Below are 19,229 nucleotides of genomic sequence, written 5' to 3'. Positions count from 1 at the left end.
AAGATAGACAGAGATGTGCTAATTACCTGCAGTACTGTTTTTCCTGGCTGCATGTCAGTGAACACCTCAACGGTGTCAGAGACTTCGCCAAAGGTGGGCGTGTTGTCGTTGGCATCAATCACCAGGATGTTGACGGTCACCCGGGTGCTCTCCTGTATCCCATCTGATGCCATCATCTATACACAGGATAACAGAGAGCAGTAAAAGAGAGCAGTAAAAAAATACTTTATTTGTTACTATTTACTCTGATAGCACCAGTTAAACTCAATCAAGGGCAACTTAAGTACTTTAAAGAAAACCATACTATTTGAACCCAGGTCTGATAATGACATCAGATGTACAGGTAACTGCCAAAATAAAGGAAACACCAAGTGGGAGGCTAAAGTGGGAGGTTAAATCAGGGCCACACAGAGTAATTATTGGTGGTCTTAAACAAATCTACTTTGAACCAAAAAGCATACACCTCACTCATCTGTACCATGTCAGATATAGAGTTGAAATGTATTCAATTTTCAATTTTGAGTTTGCATCCTAATATTACACTTTAAATACATCACAGAAGACTGAAAAATAACAAAACTGTTTGACAGAGAAACACCTTTTTTTCATTGTTCATACATATTTTGTAATTATTATAAAAAATATGAATAATATTCCACCCATGACGCCAAACGGGGCGCTTTTGGTCATTGACTGCAAGAAAGGGCTACACTGGAGGAAGATTCCTTTGAGGGACGTTGATTCTTGGGGAGGGCGATGGAGTGAAACACATCATCAGACACATGAGAGAGCAGTTTTAACTTCAATGACGTGCTGCCTTTCATAAGTATGGATCTTTCTAATGTCAGTAGGGCAGCGATCAAATCCTCTCAACAGAGGCATAATAAACATACTATTGATGAAACCCTTCAAAGGCAATATCTGCATATCATTACTACAGTGTATTATCACCGCAACAAGTCCATGTACACACACACACACACACACACACACACACACACACACACACACACACACACACACACACACACACACACACCAGTACAACCACCATCACGGACGGGTGTACACTGGGACCTCTGGTTGCGAGATCCAAAAGAGCTAATTCCATCTCCAAAGGGTTCCAAAGGTTACTTGGTAATATGTGTGGATGAGGTTGGATCGAGGCCTACCGTGAAGGTGTAGGTCATCTGCTTCTCTCTGTCCACGGGTTTGAGTAGTCTGAGGTAGCGGGTGATGCCGGTCGGGGTTATGTCGAAGATGATGCTCAAGTCGTCCAGAGTCACTGTCACCAGGGGGTCTTTGCTCTACAAAAAGTAAAGCCATCGGAGAGAAGAATGTTACCACGGTGACATGACTTTACTCAAGTCTGCAGCCATGCCACTGAGGAAAAACTATGAGAGACAAAACAAGTCAGCCTGCTGACAAAGACAACATAGTACTGAGAACACAGTACTGAGAAAAGGGGAAGGCTTTGAGGAAATTCTAAGAAATCCTATGATTCTATACCCCCGCACTACAATTGTAAGTGTTTCATTGTGGCTCTGGCCACAAGGTACAGTATACAGTATGTGAAAGATTACAAAAACCTAGACATTTCTCAGCATACTCTACTATATAGTAGAGCCATTTGAAAGTATAACATTGTGTATAATTGTTTATGTGAACGCTCATGTGCCTTAATATCAATCTTGTATGTGATCTGTAAATATGAATATAAAATGGAGTAGGCCTAGGGAGTTATGTGGCCTACAAGTGAGTACCCATAGCTAGATAATAAAAACACTTCAATACTGTTTTATAACTTCCCAAACAAATCAACTTCATTTTCTGTTGGTACAAGGGAGATTGAAGTAGGCTTGGGTTGTTAGGGTGATTCATGTCAGTCAATAAGGGCCTGCCTGTCTTCTAAACATCCATGCTTCTTTGCCCATTGATCTGTTTTAGAGCTGCAAAGTGCAGTGTTTTCTTAATCTCACCCTGCTGAGAGAGAGAGAGAGAGAGAGAGAGAGAGAGAGAGAGAGAGAGAGAGAGAGAGAGAGAGAGAGAGAGAGAGAGAGAGAGAGAGAGAGAGAGAGAGAGAGAGAGAGAGAGAGAGGCAGGCTGTGGGGGAGGTTATTGTGTTAGGTGTCATCTGAGGAAATTATGAATACATTCTTTTCAACATCATCAACACAAAGATAAATCGTCGTGACAAAAACACAAACAGAGTGGAGCAAATTGTATCCTGGTGTGTCTCAATGTTTGTTTTCGTCCATTTAAATGCTGTTGAGTTGCTTAGAAAACCCATTCCTGTCAGCGCCTGTTTGAAATTGTGAGCGTTTCAGAATCATCACCTCAACACACACACACATGTTTGTTTTACTGTCCTTGTGGGGGACCAAACGATTGATTCCAATTCAAAATCCTATTTTCCCCTAACTGCTAACCTAACCCTTAACCTAACCCTAACCTGAACCCCTAACTCTGAACCTCCCCCAACTCTTAACCTTAAACATAATCCCTAATCCTAATTCTAACCCTAAACCTAACCCCTAAGCCTAAAATATCCTTTTTCCTTGTGGGGACTTGTGAAATGTTCCCACTTGTCCGAAATGTCCCTGTTTTACTATACTTGTGAGTACTTCTGCTCCCCACAAGGATAGTAAAACCAAAGAAACACACACACACATACACACACACACTGAATGTACTCAATGTATTGTGTGATCTGTGTATTCACCCACTAAAACATTTTTTTTTTTTTACTTGACTAGAAAAACAAACACACATGGCAAAATACAAACGCATTAGACTTGTCTATGAAGAAAGGGATCATTGGAGGGAAACAAAGTCACGCATCTGAAAGAATTGAAAGAGGTTTGAAAACACACCATGCAGTAGAGTAAAACCTAAAGGCAAACTTTTACTCATCACAGCACCAAAAAACACTATATTCCCTACAGGTGGCCAGGTACAACAAATACATTACCTGTTTGAACCAGGTACAACAAATAGACAATCTAGAAGAAAAAAGAAACGCACACCTATGTAGGCGAGGTGCTGGCTAGCGGAGTAGAAAACTAGAAAATAAAGGAGAGCCGCACACTCTAGGAGCTCAGATGCAAAAATATTTAATTACCAACGTTTCGACAGGCAAGCTGTCTTCATCAGGGTACAATCACAGACACTGCGGGATGACTCGTTTATATATAGTGTCAAGACACACAGGTGTCTGTAATCATGGCCAACAGTGGCCTAATATCATTGGTTAATTACTCATATTAAAACGGCATAGAATGAGCAACATACAATTAATACAAATGGATAGCATACGATCATAGACACACTAAAGACCACACAAGCCTACAAACAACCACAATGGCAAAGTCACAACAATCACAACAATCACAAGAATGGCTTCAGATCAAAGTCCACATTAAGACCGAAGGGAGCAAGGGTCTTTAAATTAAATATCCAAGCAGCCTCTCGTCTTAACAATAAATTATCAAGGTCACCCCCTCTCCTAGGGAGGGTGACATGTTCGATGCCAATATAACGCAAAGATGAAATCGAGTGGCCTGCCTCCAAAAAGTGGGCCGCAACTGGGTAGGTCAAGTTTTTGCACCTAATGGTGCTACGATGCTCTGAGATACGTACTTTTAATTCACGCTTTGTTTTACCCACATAATTTTTACCACAAGGACAAGTTATGAGATAAATAACTGCCTTAGTGGAGCACGTAATAACACCTTTGATTGGGATCGATGTCCCTGTTTGACAAATAGACAAAGCAGCAACAGTGATAATACAGTAGTGGTGCCTGGAGAAGTGGGTATACTACAATGTTGCTAAACAAATTCCAAACGGCCCGCCATGCGAAGGAATGACGTCTTGTGTGTAGAATTCGATGAGAAACAGTGAGATGTACTCTGAATGACCTACAGTAAAATGATAAATCCCATATTCGTATTTCACAGTCAGCCCGACCCAAGCTGTACTGTGCAAGTAGGCTAATAAATTAGTAGGCCTACAATTTAAAAAGATAAAAGAGGTTGTCTACTGAGTCAGAAATTCACAGGATTGGATGTTCTACGTCCACAACAATACTTAAATCAGGAGACCACTTTGAGGAATGGGAAGAATCTAAGACATTTTGTTTGTGTAGTTACCTTTTAATTCAAGTATGCAGTCACCTAGCACTGTTGTTTTGTTATCAGTGTTTCTGTAGTGCACATGAAAAGAAATGGCCACTGGATTGATGCAAATAATCCAGATATCATTCTGCCAGGTAGGCATAGGCTACTTTGTAGCTAGTTACATTCAATTAAGGTTAAATTTAGCTTTTTGGGGAAAGCCTTTCCATCTACCAGAATATGGTTAGGCCTATCAGCATTTATATTTTCCTTTTCCTTCATTGTTTGAAACGTGGACGTTTTACTTCATATTATGAGGCATGCCAAGTCAAAATCCATCCATAGAAATGTTGAGGGAAATATGTTGAGGGAAACATTTCCTCAGATCTGGTCCGTCAGCCATATTAATTGATCGGAAAGTATTTCAGGAGATCTGCAACACATTTTCATTTACAGTAACGACCGGAATAGTGACAGAGGGGAATAGTGACAGAGGAGAGGAGCCAATTAGAAGCTGGGGATGATTAGTTTGCCATGATGGTATGAGGGTCAGATTGGGAATTTAGCCAACACCCCTACTATTATGATAATTGTCTTGGGATCGTTAATGACCACAGAGAATTAGGACACCCATTTAACATCCAATCGAAAGCCCAGCACCTTTACACAGGGCAATGTCCCCAATCACTGTCCTGGGGCATATTTGCAAAAGGATTTGCAAATAAATTCATTAATGTGATTTTCTGGATTTTCTTTTCTCATTTTGTCTGTCATTGTTGAAGTGTACCTATGATGAATATTACAGGCCTCTCTCATCTTTTTAAGTGGGAGAACTTGCACAATTGGTGGCTGACTAAATACTTTTTTGCCCCACTGTATGTATTAAAAATGAAAAAAATGAAATATCACATTTACATAAGTTTTCAGACCCTTTACTCAGTACTCTTTTGAAGCTCCTTTGGCAGCGATTACAGCCTCAAGTCTTCTTGGGTATGACGCAACAAGCTTGGCACACCAGACCTCCCAGGTGGCGCAGTGGTCTAGGGCACTGCATCGCAGTGCTAGCTGCGCCACCAGAGTCTCTGGGTTCGCGCCCAGGCTGGGCTGGGTTCGCGCCCAGTCTCTGTCGCAGCCGGCCGCAACCGGGAGGTCCGTGGGGCGACGCACAATTGGCATAGCGTCGTCCGGGTTAGGGAGGGTTTGGCCGGTAGGGATATCCTTGTCTCAGTATGTAAAATGTAATAAAAAGGTATGCACTCTACTGTAAGTCGCTCTGGATAAGAGCGTCTGCTAAATGACTAAAATGTAAATGTATTTGGGGAGTTCCTCCCATTCTTCTCTGCAAATCCTCTCAAGATGTCAGGTTAGATGGGGAGCATTGCTGCACAGCTATTTTCAGGTCTCTCCAGAGATGTTAGATCGGGTTCAAGTTCAGGCTCTGGCTGGGCCACTCAAGGACATTCAGAGACTTGTCCTGAAGCCACTCCTGCGTTGTCTTGACTGTGTTCTTAAGGTCGTGGTCCTGTTGGAAGGTGAACCTTCACCCCCGTACGAGGTCCTGAGTGCTCTGGATCAGGTTTTCATCAAGGATCTCTCTGTACTTTGCACCGTTGATCTTTGCCTTGAACCTGACTAGTCTCCCAGGCCCTGCCGCTGAAAAACATCTGCACAGCATGATGCTGAGCTTCACCGTAGGGATGGTGCCAGGTTTCCTCCAAACATGACGCTTGGCATTCAGTCCAAGGTGTTCAATCTTTGTTTCATTAGACTAGAGAATATTGTTTCTCATGGTTTGAGAGTCTTTAGATGCCTTTTGGCAAACTCCAAGCGGGCTGTCATGTGCCTTTTACTGAGGAGTGGCTTTTGTCTGGCCACTCAACCATAAAGGCCTGATTGGTGGTGCTGCAGAGATGGTTGTCCTTCTGGAAGGTTCACCCATCTCCACAGAAGAACTCTAGCTCAGTTTGACCGGGCAGCCAGCTCTAGGAAAAGTCTTGGTGGTTCCAAACTTCTTCCATTTAGGAATGATGGAGGCCACTGCGTTTTTGGTGACCTTTAATGCTGTAGACATTTGTTGGTACCCTTCCCCAGATCTGTGCCTTGACACAGTCCTGTCTCGGAGCTCTATGGACAATTCCTTCAAACTCATGGCTTGGTTTTTGCTCTGACATGCACTGGGACCTTATATAGACAGGTGTGTGCCTTTCCAAATCATGTCCAATCAATTGAATTTACCACAGGTGGAGTCCAATTAAGTTGTAGAAACATTTGAAGGATGATCAATGGAAACAAGATGCACCTGAGCTCAATTTTGAGTCTCATAGCAAAGGGTCTGAATACTTATGTAAATAAGGTATTTCATTTTTTAATATATTTTTTTTGCTTTTTTTGCTAAAATGTAAAAAAAAAACTATTTTTGCTTTGTCATTATGGGGTATTGCTTGTAGATTGCTGAGGAAAACAATGTATTTAATCAATTTTAGAATAAGCCTATAACGTAACAGAAGTCCCCACAAGAATAGTAAACAAACCAAAAATTGACGAACTAGGGACATTTTGTTAGTCCCCACAAGGTCAAATGCTATTTCTAGGGGGTTTAGGGTTAAGGTTAGAGTTAGTGTTAGGGTTAGAATCAGGTTTAGGGTTAGGAGCTAGGGTTAGTTTTAGGGTTAGGGTTAGGTTAAAGGGTTAGGGAAAATTGGACTTTGAATGAGATTGAATTGTGTGTCCCCATAAGGTTGGTTGTACAAGATTGTTTGTGTGTGTGTTCACTTCTGTGTCTGTGTCTGTGTCTGTTCACGCGCACATTCCCATACCTCCTCAATGTCGTTGTCCAGGGCAATGATGCCCAGGGGGGCAGTGAGGTCGGAGCTGGCAGAGATGGTGGTTCCCACTGGGGAGGACTCGCTGACGTATCCCTGGTAGGACTGGAACTGGAAGTATGGAGCCTGGTTGTTCTCATCCAGGATATCAATGATCAAGTCAGCGTACGCTGGGAGGGGGTGGCCGTTGTCCTGCTCAGCCTAAAGGAAGGAGACAAGTTTATATGTATTATGAACCTCACTGTAACATGTACTGACATGCAACTTACAACATACAGTGCCTTCAGAAAGTATTCATACCCTTTGACTTATTCCACATTTTGTTGTGGTACAGCGTGAATTCAAAATTGATTGAATTCTATTAAGCTACATTTCTTAATAAAATCAATCCCATATATTATGTTCTTACAAAAAAGGTTTTAAATTCTCTAGTACAGCCAATAACTTTCGGTTATTTGAAAACAAAATGATCTCCAAAATATAATAATACATTTTCAATGAATGAAACCCATGTTTCACAAGGGCTACTAGCAGGACAATAGACATGATGTGGTCCTAAAACCTCCTCTCTGACATAGGGTCCAGCGGGAAAAAAAACATAAATCAATTATTCTAAATAAAAATATTGTTATTTTTTAAACAAGCCATAGAAAGTTTGTTACAATTTCAGTTTAATCCACCAGAAAAGATAGAACAAATAATACAACAAATATTGTGGTTAAACTCAAATATAGTAAGTGATTAAAAACAAATACTTTATCAATTGGAACCTTTAATGTGTTTGGACCCCAGCCTTGGCAGCAGCTAATGGGGATCCCCGATAAATACAAATACAAACTTAAAAAGGCTTGTGGTGTTTAAGGTATCCTAAATTAAATTGCACAAATATTCAGACTACAAATTCAAGTTGCTCATACTCAATACAATAAATATAAACAAAAGCAAAGAATTCTCATACTTTATTGATTTCAAAAAATCTTTTGACTAAATTTGGCACGAAGGCCTGCTTTATAAACTGATGGAAAGCGGTGTTGGAGGGAAAACATACAATATTATAAAATCACTGTACACAAACAATACAGGACATATGGAAAGTATTAAGACCCCTTGATCTTTTCCACATTTTTTTTACGTTACAGCCTTATTCTAAAATTGATAAAATCATTTTCCCCCTTACAATCTACACACAATACCCAATAATGACAAAGCAAAAACATTTGTTTTATATATTTTTGCAAATGTATATATAAAAATACAATACAGAGAAATAACTTATTTACATAAGTATTCAGACCCTTTGCTATGAGACTCGAAATTGAGCTCAGGTGCATCTTGTTTCCATTGATCATCCTTCAAATGTTTCTACAACTTAATTGGACCTCACCTGTGGTAAATTCAATTGATTGGACATGATTAGGGCTAGGCCCCTTTTTTCTCCACTTCCTGTCTGAATGATGTGCCCAAAGTAAACGGCCTGTAGCTCAGGCCCTGAAGCCAGGATATGCATATAATTGGTACCATTGAAAAGAAAACACTTTGACGTTTCTAGAAATGTTAAAATAATGTAGGAGGATATAACACAGTAGATTTGGTGGGAGAAAATCCAAAGAAAAACCACCAGATTTTGTTTTTGAGCGACCATCCTCTTAGAAATTCAAGAGAAAGGTCATATTGAAAATTAGCTCACTGTGGCTAATTCCTATGGCTTCCACAGGGTGTCGGCAGTCTATGTTCAAGGTTTCAGGCTTCTAACTTCAAAAACGAATTAGAAATATCAGTTTTAGCAGAAGGACAGTCATGGTTTGTGTTGGCTATGAAGACATTATGCACCTGCTAAAATCGGTTTCCTATTGAACATACTTCTTTCCGTAAGAAATATTATAGTTTGATTACACTTTAGGGTGTCTGAGGAGTGGATAGAAACGTATTTTGACTTGTTGAAATAAAGTTTATGGGTAGATTTTCGGATTTCTTTCTCTGCAGGTTGAACGAGTGGATTACTCAAATCGATGGCACCAACTAAACTGACTTTTTGGGATATAAAGAAGGATTTTATCTAACAAAACGACACTACATGTTACAGCTGGGGCCCTTTGGATGACAAATCAGACGAAGATTTTCAAAAAGTGAATATTTATTCGTTATTTGTGAATGTATGAAACCTGTGCCGGTGGAAAAATAATTTGATGTGGTGCACCGTCCTCAAATAATTGCATGGCATGTTTTCGCTTTAATAGCTACTGTAAATCGGACAGTGCAGTTAGATTAACAAGAATATAAGCTTTCAGCCGATATAAGACACTTATATGTACATAAATGTTTAAAACTCTCTGCACCTACAGTCACTGTTTATCACTCATTCTTCATTCTTTCCACCCACTCTCACAAACTCCATCTTGCTCTCTCTCCCCTCCCTCAATTAACCCTCTCTCTATCTCTCTGACTAACTTATTTCCCCATCTCTTGTTCTATTTTTTCTCCCCTTATTCTCTCTTCCTCTGTCTTTATCTGCCTATCCTCCCTCCAACCCAATCCATCTATCTGACTCATCTATATTTTTCATATTTGTCCTTGCCACCCTCTGAGAGAAAATGGCTTTTTCCAATGTGACATCAGGATCAATGACAACATTGTCCTTGGTACTGAACATTCTATAACAAGTCACAATAACTACAACTACTATGTACAAACTGTCTTTTCACTCCTCCAGGTATCTCGATGACGAAGCTCTCAATATATTTAAATGGCGGTAAGCATATTTATAAAGCGGTATCTGACAGCTAACCCAGAGCAGTCTCCTCTAGATACCAACCTCTAACTCTCTCTTTCCTTCCCTGCTGATACCTCCAGCACCAGTTAACTGGTGCTATCTCCCTCCAACCACCTCCCCCTCCACCTCTCCTCCTCCCTCGCCTGCTCCATACTCACACAAAGCACTTTTCAAACATCATCACTTATTCCTCTCCTCTGTGTACGTGGCAGCCTGCTCAGTGCTCAGGGGCTACCATTTTAAATGGAGAGAGGTTCTGGTGGGTGGATGGTAGTATGCTTTGTGCATCATAACAGGTTCTAATTCGGATTGCCTCCAGGGGCGTGATACCGTGGTTTGGGGGTGGCAGCACTACCACTAGACCAGCCCTCAAAACAAAACAAAATTCTCTGGTTGATGTTTGGTACATGATTACCTTGATTTCAGTTTGACGGGGATTTGCTTACCTTGATGATGATGATAAATTTGGTGTACAGGTCTCTGCTGACTGGTTTCAGGAGCAGGAGCGCTGCAGTCGTCCTGTTCAGGGAGAAGTACTCTGGGTACGTTGAGGGCTGACCTGAGGTAAAACAAAGAATGAACATTGCTTTTTTTGTGCTTTTAGGTATGAATGTTGACCAGTGATAATACACTAGTAATTGTAATTGGACAATAAAGGATTGAAATGGGATAGTGGGATTGATCATGGAAACATGCATGTGTGTGACTTTAAGCTCAGTGAGGAACCTACCAACCAGTATGTAGTAATGGATCTCTGGCCTTTTAGAGGGGGGCTGGATGTTCCTGTCCATGTCCACAGCTCGGATAGGTGGGATCACCTCCAGCGGGTTCAGTTCTCTCTGAAAAGGAGGCAGGGAGGAAAAAGGGGGGAGTCAGAAACCAATGAACTGTGTTAGTAGTTTGTATCGCCCATTACAATGTTAAGCCTTTATTAAATGTACAGTGCCTTCAGAAAGTATCCACACCCCATGCTTTTTTTCACATTTTGTTGTGTTACAGCCTGAATTTTGTGTCACTGGCCTACACACAATACCCCATAATGTCAAAGTGGAATTATGTTTATAGAAATGTTTACAAATGAATAAAAAAATGAACAGCTGAAATGTCTTGCGTCAATAAGTATTCAGCCCCTTTGTTATGGCAAGCCTAAATAAGTTTAGGAATAACAATTTCCTTAAATCACATAATAAGTTGCATGGACTCTGTGTGCAATATTAGTGTTTAGCATGATTTTTACAACACCCTCATCTCTGTAGCCAACACATACAATTATCTGTAAGGCCCCTTAGTTGAGCGGTGCATTTCAAACACAGATTCAACCACAAAGACCAGGGAGGTTTTCCAAATCCTCGAAAAGAAGGGACAGCCCTTTGAGCATGGGGAAATTATTAATTACACATTGGATGGTGCATCAATACACCCAGTCACACAAAGATACAAGTGTCCTTCCTAACTCAGTTGCCCGAGAGGAAGGACAATGCTCAGGGATTTCACCATGAGGCAAATTATGGCTTTACTACAGAGAGTTTAATTGCTGTGATAGGACAAAACTGAAGATGGATCAACAACATTGCAGTTAATCCACAATACTAACCTAAATGAGAGTGAAAAGAAGGAAGCCTGGACAGAATACAAATATTGTCTTTGCAATAAGGCATCCTGTTTGCAATAAGGCAAAAAGTAAAACTGCAACAATGTGGCAAAGAAATTCACTTTATGTTCTGAATACAAAGACTTACAGTGCATTCGGAAAGAATTCAGATCCCTTGACTTTTTCCACATTTTGTTACGTTACAGCCTTATCCTGAAATGGATTAAATTGTTTTTCCCCTCATTCATCTACACACAATACACAATATTGACAAAGCATAAACAGGATTTAGACATTTTTGCAGATGTATTAACATTTTAAAACTGAAATATCACATTTACATAAGTATTCAGACCCTTTACTCAGTACTTTGTTGAAGTAACTTTGGCAACGATTAAAGCCTCGAGACTTCTGCATTCTTCTCTGCAGATCCTCTCAAGCTCTGTTAGGTTGGATGGGGAGCGTCGCTGCACAGCTATTTTCAGGTCTTACCAGAGATGTTCGATCAGGTTCAAGTCCGGGCTCTGGCTGGACCACTCAAGGACATTCAGAGACCTGTGTGCTTAGGGTCGTTGTCCTGTTGGATGGTGAACCTTCACCCCATCTGAAGTCCTGAGCGCTTTGGAAGAGGTTTTTATCAAGGATTTCTCTGTAATTTTCTCCATTCATCTTTCCCTTGACCCTGACTAGTCTCCCAGTCCTAGCCACTGAAAAACATCTCCACAGCATGATGCTGCCACCACCATGCTTCACCGTAGGGATGGTGCCAGGTTTCCTCCACACGTCACGCTTAGCATTCAGGCCAAAGAGTTCAATCTTGATTTCATCAGACCAGTGAATCTTGTTTCTCATGGTCTGGGAGTCTGTTTCCAAACTTCTTCCATTTAAGAATGATGGAGGCCACTGTGCTCTTGGGGACCTTCAATGCTGCAGACATTTTGTGGTACCCCCATCCCCCGGTCTAAGCCTCGACACAATCCTGTTTTGGCGCTCTACGGACAATTCCTTCAACTTCATGGCTTCGTTTTTGTTCTGACATGCAGTGTCAACTGTTGGACCTTATATAGACAGGTGTGTTCCTTTCCAAATCATATCCAATCAATTGAATTTCCACAGGTGGAGTCCAATCAAAGTTGTAGAAACATCTCAAGGATGATCAATGGAAACAGGATGCACCTGAGCTCAACTTCGAGTCTCATAGCAAAGGGTCTGAATACTTATGTAAATAAGATATTTTGTTTTGCATTCTTTTGAAATTTGCTAAAATTTCTAAAAACATGTTGTCGCTTTGTCATTATGGGGTATTGTGTGTAGATTGATGTGGAAAAGTTTTTATTTAATACATTTTAGAATAATGCTGTAACGTAACAAAATGTGGAAAAAGTCGAGGGGTCTGAATACTTTCCAAATGCACTGTAGGTGGGGTAAAGTGACAAGGCAAAAGGACCCATTTGCGACCAAGCTTTAACTTCCTAACTGATGTCTTGAGATGTGGCTAAATTATATCCACATAATTTTCCTTCCTCTTGATGCCATCTATTTTGTGAAGTGTACCAGTACCTCCGGCAATACAGCACCCCCACAACATGACGAGGCCACCCCCGTGCTTCACGGTTGGGATGGTGTTCTTCGGCCTTTTTCCTCCAAACATAACAATGGTCATTATGGCCAAACAGTTCTAATTTTGTTTCATCAGACCAGAGGACATTTCTCCAAAAAGTACGACCTTGTCCCCATGCGCAGTTGCAAAGGGTAGTCTAGCTTCTTCATGGCGGTTTTGGAGTAGTGGCTTCTTCCTTGCTGAGCGGCCTTTCATGTTATGTCGATATAGGACTCGTTTTACTCTGAATATAGATCCAGCATCTTCACAATGTTATTTGCTGTTGTTCTGAGATTGATTTGCATTTTTCGCACCAAAGTACGTTCATCTCTAGGAGACAGAACGCGTCTCCTTCCTGAGCGGTATGACGGGTGCGTGGTCCCATGGTGTTTGTACTTGCGTACTATTGTTTATACAGATGAACGTAGTACCTTCAGGTGTTTGGAAATTGCTCCCAAGGATGAACCAGATTTGTGTAGGTCTAATATTATTTTTCTGAAGTCTTGGCTGATTTCTTTTGATTTTCCCATGATCTCAAGTAGAGGCACTGAGTTTGAACGTAGGCCTTGAAATGCATCCACAGGTACACCTCCAATTGACTCAAATGATGTCAAATGATTAGCCTATCAGAAGCTTCTAAAGCCATGACATCATTTTCTGGAATTTTCCAAGCTGTTGAAAGACACTGTCAACTTAGTGTATGTAAACTTCTGACCCACTGGAATTGTGATACAGTGAATTATAAGTGAAATGATCTGTCTGTAAACAATTGTTGGAAAAATTACTTGGTGTCATGCACAAAGTAGATGTCCTAACTGACTTGCCAAAACTATAGTTTATTAACAAGAAGTTTGTGGAGTGGTTGAAAAACTAGTTTTAATGACTCCAACCTAAGTGTAGGTAAACTTTCGACTTCAACTGTAGGTCCTGGGTGGCAGGGAGTTCGGCCCCAACTTGACAGAGCTTGAATAATCTTTAAAAGAATAAATGGGCAAATATTGAACTAATTTAGGTTTGCCATGACAAAGGGGTTGAATACTTATTGACTGAAGACATTTCAGCTTTTCATTTTTAATTAAATTTGTATTTCTAACAACATAATTCCACTTTGACATTATGGGGTATTGTGTGTATTCCAGTGACACAAAATATGAATTTTAAATATGAATTTTAAATTCAGGCTTCTAAAAGTCAAGGGGTATGAATACTTCCTGAAGGCACTGTAAGTTCCCAAGTCAAACTTTAGTGGCTCATCCTCTCTGTCTGTTGCTGGGTTTTGCCTACGGTAAAACACAGGAGATGAGAGGTTGCAGTTGCACACAAACAAACAATTGCACTCAATCACTTCCTGTTCCCCTACACACGCACAAAGCCAACAGTACACCCCTCACAGTGTGCTTCATACCGGTTGGGTGAACTCTGGTATGGTGATGCGGTAGGTGAGGGGGTTGCAGTCATGGGTGTTATTGACCAAGACACAGGGCAGGAACATAGGCCCCAGGTCATCTCCATCTAGAACGTCTATGGTCAACGTGGCCGTAGTAGTCCGCCTGTTGGCATCGTACAGGGCACGGTCCTATCGGACGGAAGTCAACATCGTTACTTACCAAAGCCATGAATGAACAACACTTTAAAATATAATCAATATAAATGAATCAATCAATCATGAGACCAATTTCTCTTTTCAATTCCATGATCAACTTCATAAACTTACTGAACATTTAGGTTGAGAAATACATTTCATCATCACTCTACCTCTACTTCAAATATCAATTGTAACAACCCCTCCTCATTTTTTCCTACGTTTAAAATGAGTCTTTACCATCTTAATTAAGACACTCAGAGATATTCGACATATACCCCTACTCAAGGCATCAGATTCCAGAAAGCATTGTGTACAGTTATCTTTTTCAAGGACACCAATATACAGACAGTACACAAACGCACATGCACACGAGGCATTATAAAAGTAATCTGAGCAGCACTTCACATTGTCACAATAATTGAACCCTGACATAAGCAGCAGAGGTCCAATTGATGCTATGTCCTTCTCCCTCTAAACTCTTCTGACATTGGTAAAGGAAAGATGAAATCTCCGGGAGCAGCTTAGGCCCCTGTCATCCATATTTACTGGGGAAACAAAGCAAATAAATCCCTTTCCTCTGTTCCTCTTTCTATTAGTCTGTCTGTCTCTGTGACATTCTGTCTTCTCTACTTACTTACTTACTTACTTTATTGTCCCCATGGGGAAATTTTGTTGCAGTGTCATGTACACATTTAAAGTGGCGTTAAATACAAAACAAGATTGACAATACAACTCTCTCTATCGCAATCCCTTTTTCCTCTCTTCATTTTCTTCTTCTTCTCCTGTGTAATCATACTGTCAAAATCAAATCAAATTTTATTTGTCACATGCGCCGAATACAAAAGGTGTAGACCTTACAGTGAAATGCTTACTTACAAGCCCTTAACCAACAATGCAGTTTTAAGAAATACCTGAAAAAAGTAAGATAAAAATAACAAATAATTAAAGAGCAGCAGTAAAAATAACAATAGTGGGGCTATATATACAGTGGGTAACAACAGATCAAGATCAATGTGCGGGGGCACCGGTGTCGAAGTAATTGAGGTAATATTTACGTAGGTAGAGTTATTAAAGTGACAATGCATAGAAAATAACAGAATAGCAGTAGCGTAGGTAGTCTGGGTTGACATTTGATTAGATGTTCAGGAATCTTATGGCTTGGGGTAGAAGCTGTTTAGAGGCCTTTTGGACACAGACTTTGCGTTCTGGTACCGCTTGCCGTGAGGTAGCAGAGAGAACAGTCTATGACTAGGGTGGCTGGAGTCTTTGACAATTTTTAGGACCTTCCTCTAATATCGCTTGGTAAAGAGGTCTTGGAGAGCAGGAAGCTTGGCCCCAGTGATGCATTAGGCCGTACGCACTACCCTCTGTAGTGCCTTGCAGTCGGAGGCCGAGCCGTTGCCATACCAGGCAGTGATGCAACCTGTCAGGATGCTCTCGATGGTGCAGCTGTAAAACCTTTTGAGGATCCGAGGACCCATGCCTTAATATTTTCAGTCTCCTGAGGGGGAATAGGTTTTGTCGCCCCTCTTCACGACTGTCTTGGTGTGCTTGGATCATGTTAGTTTGTTGGTGATGTCGACGCCAAGGAACTTGAAGCTCTCAACCTGCTCCACAACAGCCCTGTCGATGAGAATGGGGGTGTGCTCGGTGCTCCTTTTACTGTAGTCCACAATCATCTCCTTTGTCTTGATCACGTTGAGGGAGAGGTTGTTGTCCTTGCACCAAAATGTGGGAGCCCATCTGCTCATGATTTCTCTATTTCTCAATGCTTGACGTGACATTATGACACCAGGCATAGTAAATTCAATCAGATGTATCCCATCAAAGGGATGCTGACAAAAAGGGGGTTAGATCTGAAGTCAGTGGTCTCCATCACCACAGATGGAGCTCCAGCCATGATAGGAAGAGGGAGGGGACTGGTTGCACGTTTGAAAGAGGACCACCCTGACTTGAATCATATCTGTCCTGTGTCTTGGAAAATAGTATCCTGAGGTAATGAAAACAATGATGAAACTGATTAACTTTTTGAGAGCAACACAGCCTGTTACGAGGCATTCTGAGGCACAACAGTTGGCTCAGCAAATACAGTGTTTTGGAACGCTTTAGGGCCATACAAGAGGAAATCAAAGCTTTCTTATCAGAGCAAAATAGTGACAAGGCAACTCAGTTTTCTGAGTTTTTGGAAGTTGAGTAGAAGATGGAAACTGTTGTATTTTTGACAGACATTGCATCACACCTTAATCAACTGAATGTTAAGCTGCAGAGACGGGACAACACAGTGTGTGATATAACAGCAGTCCAGGCTTTACAGAAGAAATGTGAGGTTTTCAAGAATGATCTCCAAGGAGAACTTGTCCACTTCCCCAATCTTCTGGTGTAAACACAGGGAGACAAAGATGTTTCCAACCATGATGATTTCACCCAGAAGCTGATGGATAACTTCAAGGCTCTCACTGTTGGAAGAGAACTGCTGCTGCTCATCCAGAACCTCTTCTTGGTCACAAACATGACAAAGTTGTCAAAAGAAGCAAAACAGATCTTCAGATGGGTAGGTTTTGCATCACTGCAAATGGAGTTGATTGAGCTGCAAGAAAATGTGGCTTTGAAGGAGCAGGCTGGTGATTGTGACCCTGTCACTTTCTGGCGGAAGATGGTGCCTGCAACTTGTTCCACTCCCATACTGTGAACAACAACTCCTTGTGCCTTTTCTAGAACATGACATAGCTTTAGATGGTCACATTGGATAACTGCCTTCACTTGTCTCAGTGTTGAGTTCCATCTTGTGTTGACAGTGGCAGGGATGTCTCCCAAATTCAGCCTAAAACACCTCTTTGAATGTTGTGCTTGTATGCAGCAGTGAGCTGATTTTTGATAACTTTGAAAGAGAAGGAGTTATCATTTTTGTTTCTTTCAAGCCATCTCCCACCACCGGCTGGAGAGTGTGGGCAAAACACTGCAAGCGCTGTAGGCTTGTACACAATCGCCCAACCTTAACACACACACACACACACCCTCTCTGTGTGTGGTTACAGTAGGCTTACGTATGTCAATGGTTTTAGGAAAAGCAGTAACCTGCCTAGCCAGTTGTAGCTCAATCTTAGGTGCATTGATCATGTTCCCGCACTGACTGACTGTGTGGAGGCTCATTGATTTAACGTTACGTTAGCTTACATGCTACACTAGTAAAGCTATATATAGATGTCGACTATATTAGCCACGACCTACCGTTCTTTGTGTGGCTTCAAATGTCGAACAAAGTTTGAAGTTGTTACGCCTCTATCTGTAATTTTTTCCCCGCATGTTTTGCAAGTTGCAATAATTTTTCTGTTGCCTACAGCGTAGTCTTTATATCCGAAAATAATAATTTGGGCTATCATCTTTCCAAGGGCTCCGTCTGAATTCATCTGCAGACGTTACTCTGCACTGCCAAGCGTAACTTTTTCTCCGCTGGCACAATTTGATTGACTGCTGTCCGATTCAAACAGTAATCCGTTAAATGAAGAGTTGATGCGCTGCACACTTTTTTTAATAGCATATTGTTTTTTATATATTTGGGCTTGGGGAGGGTATCAACTCAGTTCGATTCAAAAGGCTCAAGTCCAAGTTAAGTCACGAGTCATTGGTGTTAAAGTCAAAGTCGAGTTGCAAGTCTTTTTTGATTTTGTCAAGTTGAGTCTAAAATCATCATATTTGTGACTCAAGTCCAAGTCATGTGACTCGAGTCCACACCTCTGACTTACAGTATATGTTAAGCTAGTCTATTTATAATACAGCCATAATGTATGTATTCTTATGCCATTATTTAACAGTCTACTTTAATTAAATGCTCTGTTTACTCATTGCTGTGTATCTTTGTTTCCTCTGTAGAACCATAAACATTTACAACATTTCCATGAAACATCATAAACTTCATCCCTGGATTGCAAAAATATTTTTTATAGAAGATTAAGGCCAGCAATGTACAACCATCAAAATAGTTTAATAACTCAGAAGCAAGTATAATTATGCCACTTCTATTCCATAACTAGACATATTTGTCCGTCAAGCAATTCATTCAAAACAGTCAAATAATCAAAGCTTCTAGAGGCTGATGCCTTAATTTATGGATAAACAGTTTGCAAAAGATGTACTATAATTGCAAACGTGAAATCATCTTCTTCTAATTACGTAGATTTTCCTTTGAGTAATAACAGATAGCTAACTAGTAAGGTTTTGGTTTGTTTGGTGATGGCAAACTTAAAGAAGCATCCACCAATCTAAGTAATGATCACTAATTTACCCAATCTAAACAATTTGGACAGAAAGAAGTCCATAAACCAGGGGTATTTAACTACTATTTGAGAAGGTCCAGTCACTCAAAATTCCTAGGTGGCAAAGGTTTGGATGGATATTGTCATTCATTGGTGTAATAGCAAACCCCCACCTCGCGACCCCATGTTTTATGTATGTTTATATAGGGCCCCATGGGCACATAATCTGACCATGTTAACTACAAGATTTAGATAGCTGGTTGGCTTAACTTACCTACCTAGCTAACATGGGCTAGTTGTTCAACTGGACACTTCTGACAGGTTAATTACATAACAAGAGGAAAACTGTCCATGCACCACCAAATGTTGTGCATTCTACTATTACAACTCTTAACAGCATTACATTAAAAGCCTGACAGAGTGTTTTGCAAAACGCCAATCCATTACCTTAGCCAGGGCAAAGAAAAACTAAACTCTTTCAGAATATTATTCA

At 40.8% G+C, this 19,229-nt stretch overlaps 1 protein-coding gene across 1 annotated transcript in view; it reads right to left on the bottom strand.

Annotated features, from left to right (window-relative positions):
- Nucleotides 1–19,229, bottom strand: part of LOC120045886 (protocadherin-15-like) — a 282,158-nt gene that overhangs the window by 199,114 nt on the left and 63,815 nt on the right. Inside the window, exons 7-12 of the mRNA XM_038990815.1 lie at nucleotides 14,304–14,474; nucleotides 10,438–10,546; nucleotides 10,154–10,266; nucleotides 6,932–7,138; nucleotides 1,173–1,307; nucleotides 27–176 (exon numbers count right to left, since the gene is read on the bottom strand). Coding sequence (XP_038846743.1) covers nucleotides 27–176; nucleotides 1,173–1,307; nucleotides 6,932–7,138; nucleotides 10,154–10,266; nucleotides 10,438–10,546; nucleotides 14,304–14,474 — 885 coding nt within the window. The remainder of the gene's footprint in view (nucleotides 1–26; nucleotides 177–1,172; nucleotides 1,308–6,931; nucleotides 7,139–10,153; nucleotides 10,267–10,437; nucleotides 10,547–14,303; nucleotides 14,475–19,229) is intronic.

This window comes from Salvelinus namaycush, chromosome 4, assembly GCF_016432855.1.
Source record: "Salvelinus namaycush isolate Seneca chromosome 4, SaNama_1.0, whole genome shotgun sequence".
In the NCBI taxonomy this organism is placed as follows: domain Eukaryota; kingdom Metazoa; phylum Chordata; class Actinopteri; order Salmoniformes; family Salmonidae; genus Salvelinus; species Salvelinus namaycush.
Note: the sequence above shows the minus strand (reverse complement) of the source record. Positions and strands in the feature narration are given on the sequence as shown.